Raw genomic sequence first — 12019 nt, 5'->3', positions numbered from 1 at the left:
GTTTGAGAGGAAGGTGAAGTCCGAAATGGTGATATACCAGGTAAACCTCAAATGATGACAGTTTTTCTTTTTCACAAGTTCAATATGCACAGCTCTGAGAAGAAGGAGCACTACCACTAGCTGCAGTAACTATAGCTTGTAAAGATGGATGTCTCCTTCAATATCACAGGAGGAGCTGAAGATCGCCAACCTGATTCACTCCATACTGACTGAGGATGAGATTCTCAACAGGGAGAAGGAGCTGCATAACAAGCTGGAAAATATGAGAGCTTTAAAGGTACTCTCATCTGACTTACAGTAAGCACCACACGGGTGGAGAGCAAAGGTTGCCTTTTTTGAAATCTGAATTTATTTCATGAGCGCTGCGAATGTCCCCTGGCTATACCGTATTCATGGGGTGCCTCTTAACATGCCTCCTCGATCCTCGATGCTCGATCCTCGAGGGGCGTTCCCACTGATCTATAACTAACACTGGATAGACTATCCCATTGTTTCCCCCCCATCATTCTTTATGTAGATCAGTGAGGATCGAGGCATCGAGGAGCGAGGGAGGACGTATAAACGCTGCATGAGAGGCACCCATGGTGTGCCACGAGTCTGGCATGTTTTACTGTACATGAGCAGACTTGCGTGGCATTTTAATCTGTTGGCCTCCGAGGCACGTTCTCCTCATCCCTTCTGTCTTTTGCGTTCCTCTGTGTGAGTCACTTGTTCTGTCCCTCAGCAAAACATGGGCGAGGACCTGAAGAAGTGCAAGGAGGATGTGGACTCGTTCAGGGAGACCTATGACAACATCGTGGCAGAGGACAAGGTGCACAGTCAGTCACACCCACCAATCCATAGCCATGATGTTACCTAAATGTATATCTCAGACTAGACATGCTGGTCTAATTGCTTATCGCCCCAGAGAGGAAAGTGGCAATGAAGTTCAGTGTCTATGAGAACGGCAGACTTCTATTCGGTGCCTTCAATATGTTGGACAGCGCTTTGTTTTCACTCTTTTAAATTATACTACTTAAAATATTTTTAGACTAATAATGATACATGATAACATCATTTTACAACTATTAAGAATGTCTGGCCCTAATCTGACATGAATATAGAATAGTCCTGATACTACTCAGGAATACATCTGTTACATCCTACTTGATATGATACAGTATCATGTGGCTGATATGTCATTGATTTTTCTTCATCAGCTGCTTGACCGTGGGTTTCGTAAGGAGTTCTTCGATGTCCCTGGACATGTAGTAGACCAGCTGTACAAACTGTATAAGAGAAGACCCAGGTACTAGCTATGTAATGAATAGCCCTAAATTATGTATTATTACTGTTACTGATTTATCTGGCTGACACTTTTATCCAAAGGGACTCACTACAAGGGCCAGTGTCCCTGAAATAACTATAGGGGTTAAGTGCCTTGCTAAAGGACAAGTCTAAATCACTCACTACATCTACATACCAACCCATCTAACCAGTAACCAACTAACCAACCTATGAATCACTCACCCACCCAACTATCCTGTGTGTGTGTGTGTGTGTGTGTGTGTGTGTGTGTGTGTGTGTGTGTGTGTGTGTGTGTGTGTATGTGTGTGCACATGTCTGTATCAGACCTGGCAACCTTGAAGAATTTTTTGAGTACCACCTCGAGCTGGAAGAAATTGCTCATGTCCGCCTTCGTGTGTGCCAAAAACAGACACGCAAGTCAAACACGCAAGATAGGCCTTGACTACGTTTTGAATATCCAACCCATCTTTTATGTCAGGGATCCCTGTAGGCACATTTTTCAGTTAGCCTATTAGCTGGTTTCATTCTCATTGAGCTCAATGCAATTCAAACCAGCTGATAGGCTAACTGAAATAAAACCATGCCAATCTCTAGGTATGGTGAAGGGTATGTGATGATGTGGGCCCATTTTAATTCCAAAGGCCAAGGGGACTTTATCAGGGTGCATAGTGTCCTGTGCCATGAAATAACTGGCATTTAAAAAAAGATTAAAATAATAAAATAAAATTCAAATCTTCCTGCCTCTATGGGAATTTTAACACATAGGGTTAACATAGGGGTTCCAATACTTATGACCCCTGTACCTTAAGGAAAACATTTATTTATTTACGATACATTGTTCATTCACAAAGAAAATTGATGTCCTTAAAGGTTGGATATTTCCTCCCTCATTTTTTTAAATTAAGCCATTAAGATCAATTTCCAAAAGATTTTATATTCCTCTTTATAGTCAACTTTAGCATGTGTTCCAATACTTATGGAGGGCACTGTATGTCTCTATTCTATACCGGTCTATTATCACCTTGTTTCAATACATTGTTATTCAATATTTCTTTTGTGAAGAAATGCATCTATCACTCATTATGCTTTCCGAAGTTGGATGTCTGTCGTTTTTGCGTACTTTGAAGTACCAAATTGTACCGGCGTACTCTGATGTAAAAATGCGTGCTCGTGCTGGGTATGCAAAATGTGTACAGGTTGTAGCAGGTATGCTGTATGGAAACGTGTATGTTTGTGTGTCATTGCCTGTGTACATGTATGTGTGTTTGTAGGGTTCACCAGATGCGGACGCAGACGGATGTGCCCAGCGGAGGCGGTGCTGGGTGGGGCCAGGCGCAGGCTGAGGGCCTGTCTCTCATGCTCAGGGCCATGGAGGAGCTGGACTCACTGGAGCACATGCCCGAGGGCCTGGACCCGGCCGTGTGGGAGCGCTTCTGCACCTCCAGGAGGACCAAGGTCGAGAGTGAGCACCAGGTGTGTTTCCGTCTGTCTGTGTGCAGTTATTCGTGTGTGTGTTTTTGTTTGTGTTGCAGCACTTCTGGTGTGTGTGTGTGTGTGTGTGTGTGGTTTTTTTTTACATATATGGGTACACGTTTCATGTGTGTGTGCAGGTGAAGACAAAGGCCCTGACCCTTGCAGAGATGCAGGCATTTCTACAGCGGAGAACCGACGAGGATGAGAACAGTCGTCTGGAGATCATCAATCTCATCGAGGAGATTAACGGGTAAGAGAAGGGTCAAACTCAGACAGTGACCGCTCATTTGTTTGAAAACAATTGAGTTGTTGTAGTGCCAGTGAGAATTTACTCTGTGAGCTGAGAATGGGGATAAAGTCCTGTATCCATTAAAAGTTACTCTGGAATCCCTGTGTGAGTTTATTGTGTACACTGTTTTTTTTGTGTGTGTGTGTGTGTGTGCGAATCCCTAGTCTCCGAGAGGAGAAGATGCGTTTCCGTCTGGACATCATGGTGCAGATTCTGATCAAGCAGGGCCAGGTGGAGGTGGAGGCCGGGGACTTTGTGGCCGACTACTCCGACTCCCTGCTGCTGCACCGCAATGTGGTGGAGGACCTCAACGCCACCATTAGGGTACACACACACACACACGGATCAAACAAAAATGAACATTTATGACCCCACACACACACACTCAAATGAAATGTTCAAATGACACATACCGACTCAACACAACCACACACATAGAGACACTAATAAAGATGATCATTAAACATACATAACACAACTAAACACACACACACACACACACTTACACTCGTAAGATCGTGACGAGCTGTGTGTGTGCAGATGCTGGGAGAGCAGAAGATCGCCAGCATGGTGGAGTGTAAGGACTTCCGGAAGGGCATCATCCAGCAGGAGTGGGAGCACAAGAGAATGCACATGCTGACGGAGGACCTCAACAACAAGGCGCGCGACATCCAGATGCTACGAGTGTCCCAGGAACTTCAGGAGGTGGGACACGACCCACTCAACCCAGCACACTAATAGATAGATAGATACTTTATTGATCCCCAAGGGGAAATTGAAGATGTCAGGCCTGATACAGTTCAGGCGTGGTACCTGAATACAGGCTTGAGCTCGGCCATGTACGATGTAGAGAAAGGATATTCTCTATATTATCTTTGAATGTATTTGATAATTTCAGGCACAGATAATTTTCTGTCCATCAGCCATGTAATGCTTAGTTTTCACACTACCCTGTAACACATCCTACTTTTCAGTTATAGGCAACAGACCTCTCATTCCCAATCATTTACTTATTGATTCCTCTTCAGATTTATTTCAAAGAATACATTTTTATTTCCCTACAGACATGTTTGTGCCACACTGACTGAATGACATACAGACACTGTGCATGTGTGACATCGATATGATCAGCTTTGCAGTGCTGTTACGATGTGTTGATTTGCTTTCCAGCACCTGGTTGAGACAGACCAGGACAGCAGAATGTCCAAGCAGGTTTCCATTCTAGAGAAAACTATTGCACAACAAGAACAGGTGACTGCTGACATCACTCTTCTATGTAAAGAAATGCAGACATATTTGCAATATAATCTATTGAACTCAAACTAATGTTTAGGAAAAGCACGTCCAAAGAACTGATGAATGTCCTGCATAAGCCAACATGAAATAATTATACAGAATGTTAAGCAAACAAAGTCTGGCTGTGGTCCACATACAGACCATGTGATGTATTTGCACGCTGCTTTCAGACACACCTGAAGAACGTGCAGAACTGTAAGCGTCTGATTAAGCAGCTGGAGAAGCAGACGTCTGCGAAGGTCGATAAGAACTCCGCTCTGGACACACAGTTGGCCAGCATGCGGATCACAGTGGCCGAAAGGAGGACCATCTATCACACCATAGGTATTGTGCATAACAAATCAATCAACATAACAAATAGGGGGATTAACTCTCAATTCACATAAGGTATAATGCCATTTAAGTAGATGGATACAGTTTTCAGCCACATTTTACACCATGGGTAAGAACAACCCTGAACAGAAACCCTGCTTTTTGGCTTGCCTCTTTTGGCACAGTTGGTAAAATGTTAGAAGGCCACTTGTAGGATAGTGTGAAGCTGTCAGATACTAAAGAAATTTGTCTCACACTTATTAAGCATCCAACTACTACACACATGGATGTGTATATACAGTGAGTCCCATGCATATAGTGACACAGGCTGACAGTCTGATGGATAAGCATGGAGGAGCATCTATCACACCATAGGTACTGCGTGTAATTATCCATCTACAGTCCCTTCACCAATGCACAATCCTGACTAGAAACTCTTACAAATTGGCAAAGAATCTTCTACCGAGCATAACAAATCAATCAACATAACAAATTATCCAGAGATAGGGGGAATAACTCTCAATTCACATAAGGTATAATGCAGTTTAAGTTGATGGATACAGTTTTCAGCCACATTTTTACACCATGGGTAAGAACAACCCTGAACAAACCCCTGCTTTTTGACCTGATAGGTGTGGCTTGCCTCTTTTGTCGCAGTTGGTAATACGTTAGAAGGCCAATTGTAAGATAGTGTGAAGCTGTCAGACACTAAAGAAATCTATCTCACACTTATTAAGCATCCAACTACTACACACATGGATGTGTATGTACAGTGAGTCCCATGCATATAGTAACACAGGCTGACAGTCTGACGGATAAGCCTGCTGTTCTTCCAGCCATGGAGGAGAACCAGGAGGCCGAGTCAGAGCAGCGCTACCAGGAGATCCTGGAGCGCAAGCGGCTGGTGGAGCTGGCCAGGGAGCAGGCCCAGGAGGTGGCAGTGCTGCGGGCAGAGGTGGAGAGGATGAGGATGAAGACCTTCCCCGCACTCGGCCAGTTCAAGCACAGCTGAGGCTCGACGACTGGGACATCAACAGCAGACTGCTCAGACCTGTGGTTTTTATGACTTTTGAATTTATTCATATAAATATTTCTCATATCCTAAAAAGTGTATGAGGGCTTTTTTTTTCTTCTTTTTTTTCCCAGTAGGCCTATTTGTGCACTTTGAACTTCTGTGGATTCATTAATAAATATGAACTGGAGGAAAACTAGAACAAACATAAAAGTTATAAATAAAAAAAACTAACAAAAAGATTGCATCACATTGCTTTTAAGAACAAACTGTTAAACGTATTGGGTAGCAGCAAGAAATTCGCTGAGGCCTTCCCAGGACAATGCCCGAGACCAAGTGGTGGTAACCATGGTTCTTCTGACACAGAAAACTTCTTGTTAAGGCACCTGTGATTGTGCTAAGTGGTTGTGGTGGTTCTGTTTTTTCTTTTTCTTTCTTTTTTTAATTCTGTTCAGACTTCTCTGAAGTCATCCTCTGTGCGGTCATAATGCAGCAGGCGGTCCTCCAGGCCAAACTGGTCCATGAGCTGGCCAAGGCTGGCTTTGTGACCGTCCGCAGGCAGGGCTGTCTGCAGCTCATACAGGACCCCCTGTGCACATTGACGCCACTTCATGCTCAGCGTACGCAGCCGTGACAGGTCGTTCTAGAGGAAGAAATTAAGAGCTTTATTGTTACATCCATCCATCCATTCATTCATTCAATCATTAATTCACTCAACCGTTTTTCTCAGAGGTTCATTGAGGGTATCCCTAATTTTCAATGAAGCCGAGATTATAAAAACTATTAATTAACAAAGATATGGTGTAAGTCTGGTTAAAGGAGAAAGAATCCAATCATTCACATCCAATAAAAAGTTAGGGTTGACTTCAAGGTTGAGGGGACAAGCATTGATTAGGTCTATAATGTGGGAACAGTAGGCTGCAGCTCTGTTTGTATTTGAACGTCCATTCCATCTGCCCCTCATCCTGCAGTCATTTTTCTTGAGCAGAATGAACTGCTTCCACTGCGGTTGTGGCTAGTAAACGTAACCCGCATAGGCTACTAAGTTGATAACTTGCCTGTTTTGTCAAAGTGACGTTTTGTAATGTACGTGTAAATGTAAGTCTTCTTCACCCTGTGCTGTTACCTTTTTCCGGTACATTTTGACCATCTGGAGCCTCCGCAGTGTCTCTGCCTTCTCTTTCACCTCCCGCCTCAGAGCATCTCGTAGCTGAAGAATGTCTGTCTGAGGGAATTGTGCAGAATCCGCATGCATCTCTAAGGTTTGCTTGACTGGCCGTTCGCACAATTTTTTTTCATTGTGGTTCAAGTCCATTTCCGTATGCTCCTTCACCATTTTTAGCTGGATAGTGCCGTCTATTGTCGGGGATGCGGGAAAGTCGTCCCTTTCTTCTTCCTCTGTGGGTTTTATTGGCATGTCGTCCCCTTCGTCCACATTGAGTCTTTTAGCCACTGCAAGAGGTGATGTGAAAGAGCGACGGCTTCTCTTCAGTCTTTGCCTCAGGGAAGAGCTCATAGTCTGGGACAGGTACAACATTCAGACAGTTAGTTAAACAGGTAATGCAGCAACATAGAAGCATGTTTTACTTAACTTGTCATTATTATTCTTATGTTAGAATGCGTTTAGTTGTTCTTTAAGATACACAATTCTGCAGAAATGTAAACAAACCAACCAACCACCAAACCCTTCGAGTGCTAATAATACAGCTTTTTCACCTACCCTTATCTTTGAAGATGGTGGACTAACGTTAGCATCGACATCATTGTTCGGAGTGTACAACACAGACAGTGATTTTTGTGCTTTCGGTGTCGTGTCCATGATATTAACTTTCTTTGAGAACTGAGACCAAACGTTGCGATTCTTCACAGGGCTTCAAATTCAAGGTTGGTGCGAAAACAAATGTCACTTCCGCTTCTGGCAGGAACTGCCAAACAGAGGCATTTTGGGAGATGGAGTACTGGGAAAAAAAACATAGACAGTAAAAGTTAAAAACAAACAAACAAACAAAAAAACCTAGATAGGCCGGCAGTAGGCCCTATTTGGTCCACATTAATTAATCTCACTAAATATCAAATCCAATATGGCAAATATGAAAGACTGAGGTGTTTATGCATGCATTTTGTTCTCCGTTCAAACAGCCCATCTTTCGCTCACAAAAAAATCCCACTGCAGAAAATAAGAAAAGGTTGCATCAAAGAGTAGCCTAGCCTAGGCTATAGAACTTATAGGCCTAGGCCTACAGTTTGGTCGCATTTGGCATGGGGTCATTCTGTGTCAAATAGTTGGTCCAAATCTTGTCTTGAATGGGTCTCAAATCCAAGGGTTGTAAGATATCTATTTTCAATCCTGTCTTCATATATTTTTCAGCCCTTGATATTGCGAAAAGTGTAAAAAAAAAAAAATACATGATCTGGAAGAAGCATGTTGCTATTGATATCTTGAAAAGGGGTTTTCATAGCCAGCCCAAGTAGTAGGCCTGTAGGCCTGTATTTTCTTTTTTCATCAAATCCAAGTAGGCTACTTAGGCCAAGTGTATTCAACTACCTGTATAACATTTTTATTTCGAAATGAGATTTTTCTTGTATGTAACTGTGTACTTTTATATTTCTAGGGTTAAGTGACTATAAGATTGCACATACTAGGCTATAAAATATGAAATATCACACTTGAAATAAAGTGATAGTGCCCTTTCAGAAAATCATGCAAACAGTGTTACAAATTACAAAGCCTACATTCTACACTAAATTAGGCTACCTCTACAAATATTTGCATTTCAGTATACAGTAGTTTATGAAAGTCATCTGATATGCCACTGAAAATACACTTATTTTGTAGTACGCTTTCTGTGTAATAGTATCATAGTAATGATGAAGTGAACTTTGTGTACACTTTAAGATGTATACAATGTACTTGAAATACTTATATATAGGTAGGCCTACACTAAAGTGCCACTATATATTTGTATTTTCTCATACTGTATGTTTTTGAAAGTACTGGCCACTAGAAAATAAACGTATAGGATCACACTACTAATAAAGAAATTTCATAGTACACTTTCAGAAAGTATACAAACAACGCATTATTAAAAATATACTTCTCATTAATACACTATTACCACTCTAAGTATTAGCAATTTAATACACTTTTTACCAGTAAAATACACTATCAACAAAGTACACTTTAAAAATACATTAAAAACACTAACAATAACATTTATTTTGAAGTAGGCTTATACTTTTGAATAAATCTCAACAAGTATATGTAGGCTATTATATATACTTCTTCTTATACTTCAAATACTGTAGTGTTAGAAATATGATTTAAGTTAACTTTCTGAGTGATGTCTTTTGCTAGATGTGTTTTCGACATTGGCCTTTTCATTGTGTCCGTGTTAAATCCCATGAGTTTCTGACAGACCAGAATCAACCGGTTTGATGTGGTTGGAGATGTTCCCTTGTGTCCTCTGTGTTTAAGGTTCCATTTCCCAATAATTTCTCAACATGTGTAGCCTGCGGCTTAAGGGAGTTTGCAGAGAGAATTCTTATCGTGCCATGACTTGATTGTGATATTTGAAATTAATAAGGACAATTATGTATTTTATCTCCGGAAATGCCTTTTTTGATGTTGTAGACAACGCTTTTCCTGAGAGATGGTGGCGTAGTCCTACTGAGTTATTGATGTTGGTCTTCCTGTGTGAATATGGAATAGTGTGGAAAACGGAAAGATTCTATGATTTTTGAAGATTAAAACTGTTCATTTAGCAGACATTTTATCCAAAGTGACTGATTATGATAATAGATAATAATACATTTTATTTAAAGCATCTTTCAAGACACCCAAGGTCACTTCACAAGGTTGTAAAATCATCTCATAAAAAAACAAAAATTCTCAGAGCATCTTGGGGTTAAAGAGGAACTATGCAGGTTTGGCCATTTCTTCGCAGTTTCCTTGTTTTACGCTTGAAGGTTTCTCTGCAGAGCTTCCGCAGCTTTAGCATGTATATTTTACAACACTCCTCAATCGGTAAGTCTGCCTTTTCATGAGCGTGATCGCGAGGCTGCGAAACTCTGTTTGTCAGTGCCAACGTCCCGGTGGCACAAACTTGCAAGCATGGTTTTTCCGCTCACAGGCACTAGGGGGAAGCGAGACAGCCATCATTCAACCCGAAATGAGTCAAATAACTATTCAAATGACTCCGAAATTGATCAGTTAAGGAATATTAAGCTTAAACCTTTAAGCATCCCCAAGCCAGCCATATTTTTACTGAGGCTATGCTGAGAACTGATGCAGCTGATGGAGAGAGGTATGCCATCATATTCAGCATTAAGTTGTCAATAACCAAGACATTTGACGCTGCAAACATCTGGACTCTGGTTATCACCAGACTAAGCTCAATCTTTTAAGGTTGAACATTAGTCTGGGGAGTCTGCGCTGTATTTTCACTACACAGGAGGCATGATCAGTGGGCATAGTTCAAATGACTCTGTACACATTTGAATAGTCCTTCAACCTATCAGACCAACGATCTGGGTGCGCTGGCAGATTGGGCTGGGTTTACCACAAACAGACTTGTTGAAACAATCATTACAGTATCTTCAGATTTGGAGAGGTATACTGTTGTAAACATAGTGAGGATAAATGTGTGGTTTCAGATATCTGTGGAACCATAGTGCAAGTCAGAGCTTATCACCCCTCTTCTGTGATTAAAATCAGCAAATGACTCCCTTGCTTGTTTAGTCATCCACAGCAAAATGATATAGTAACAGCAAACAGCAAACAGTCTGATTCGCCTGATTATAATCTCAGTTGTCTGATGCCATTTATAATGGCTTTTGGATATGGGAAACAAAGGCTGAGATTGCGAGTCAAATTGATAGTGAAGCTGTGTGTTTGTGCAGGGCACCTGAGGTAAGAGAGTGTGTGTGTGTGTGTGTGTGTGTGTGTGTGTTTGAGAGAGGGAGGGGGAGAGAGAGAGAGAGAGAGTCACACCCACAAACTCCAGTCATTTAGGCCAACACAAATTATCCAATCCTTATCCCCCAGGCAACATTTTTTTTCTGCAGTTTTATAGAGCTACTGGCAACGGAAAGCATGTATTTTAGATTCCACTTTTATGTTGTTCACTGTCTCATTTCATGACCGGAGAGGTGCTCATCATCCCAACATTCAATATAGAAACAAAACCAAAAACATGGTTTAATTCAGCCATTTCCTTTGTATTTCTTTTTGCTGTGTTTATCATAGATGACATGCCAATTTTTTTTGCGTGAAACTGGATCCCACTTCAGGTTTTTGCCAGTTTAGCCCAAGGTGTCTTCCAGGTGATGACTTGTCCTTTTTAATTACAGGGAAAGAGAGAACACATCCCCCGTAGTTCCTATGGCAACAGATGGCTGAGGATTTTCCCAGAAAACGTTCACATCATATTCCCATGATTGGTCTGTTCATAAACATGTTCAGGAGAAAAAAAGACTCTTGGTGTTTTTGTTGGCTCTATGCCCTTAATGTCCATCATGAAGGCATAGTCTGGAGAGTGTAGGAGAAGGCCTGACTGCACCACTGAACTAACTGACCTCAGAACATCTTTTTTTTGTGAGCTTCTGAGTTAAGAAGGTAGATTAGAGCCCAGACACGTAGATGACAAAGACAAGAGGAATAAAAAAAGACACAATAATAAACTTGAGAGACAGATGGAAAGACTGAACAGGAAAGTATAGACAGAATGGGAGAACTGTGAGGGAATGGAGGGCTGTGTTGGTTTCCTTGGCTGTGGGGATGGGTGTGAACTGGATGAATGAGTCAGACTGCACGTGAACAGACTATTCCCTTTGGGTGTGCAGGCCACCTGACAGAGCTAAAGACGTGTGGGTGTGGGTGTGTACTGTGTGTGTGTGTGTGTGTGTGTGTGTGTGTGTGTGTGTGTGTGTGTGTGTGTGTGTGCCATCGGGCTTGATGGGTGGGTGGGGATGTTGGATTTAACAAAGACCCAAACCTTAGCTCTCTCAGCATTGGTTGCCACGTGACAGGTGGTGAATCACTGTTGGACAGGACAAACATGCCAGACCCTGTCTTAGAAACTCTGAAAAGAAGATAGAAAAAAAGCTTTTAATTGAGATTAGACCACAGACATAGTCATACCAGCACCATCATTAAGTGGTTACAGTACATAACAGTGTTGCTTTTTTTGTGTGTTATTAGTCATATAATACATAAACTAGTGTCTATAGTCACAGTATAGTCATGTTTTCAGTTCAAATTAAATGAACAGCTGTGAGGAAAATTAAGGGTTTATTTAATTAATTTAATTGAATGAATTCATTATATCTTTTCAATTAGGTAAAACATTTTA

The 12019-nt window shown here is 41.6% G+C and overlaps 2 protein-coding genes across 2 annotated transcripts in view; one reads left to right on the top strand and one right to left on the bottom strand.

Annotated features, from left to right (window-relative positions):
• cfap43 (cilia and flagella associated protein 43) overlaps nt 1–5804 on the top strand; it is a 19790-nt gene extending 13986 nt beyond the window's left edge. The window contains exons 26-36 of the mRNA XM_062519068.1: nt 1–40; nt 170–277; nt 725–811; nt 1200–1288; nt 2559–2760; nt 2898–3010; nt 3214–3373; nt 3590–3754; nt 4220–4300; nt 4516–4669; nt 5494–5804. The exon at nt 1–40 is cut by the window's left edge and continues 80 nt beyond it. Of these exons, the coding sequence (XP_062375052.1) occupies nt 1–40; nt 170–277; nt 725–811; nt 1200–1288; nt 2559–2760; nt 2898–3010; nt 3214–3373; nt 3590–3754; nt 4220–4300; nt 4516–4669; nt 5494–5669 (1375 nt within the window). The 3' untranslated portion in view covers nt 5670–5804. The remainder of the gene's footprint in view (nt 41–169; nt 278–724; nt 812–1199; nt 1289–2558; nt 2761–2897; nt 3011–3213; nt 3374–3589; nt 3755–4219; nt 4301–4515; nt 4670–5493) is intronic.
• Nucleotides 5805–5957: 153 nt separating this feature from the next.
• On the bottom strand, nt 5958–7566 carry sfr1 (SWI5-dependent homologous recombination repair protein 1). The gene is made up of 3 exons (XM_062519080.1): nt 7390–7566; nt 6796–7188; nt 5958–6312 (listed from the first exon to the last, which is right to left on the bottom strand). Exons 1-3 carry the CDS (start codon nt 7486–7488, stop codon nt 6121–6123), a joined length of 684 nt encoding a protein of 227 aa, XP_062375064.1. The 5' UTR covers nt 7489–7566; the 3' UTR covers nt 5958–6120.
• Nucleotides 7567–12019: the final 4453 nt, after the last annotated feature.

This window comes from Sardina pilchardus, chromosome 18 (genome assembly GCF_963854185.1).
Source record: "Sardina pilchardus chromosome 18, fSarPil1.1, whole genome shotgun sequence".
NCBI lineage: Eukaryota > Metazoa > Chordata > Actinopteri > Clupeiformes > Clupeidae > Sardina > Sardina pilchardus.
Note: the sequence above shows the minus strand (reverse complement) of the source record. Positions and strands in the feature narration are given on the sequence as shown.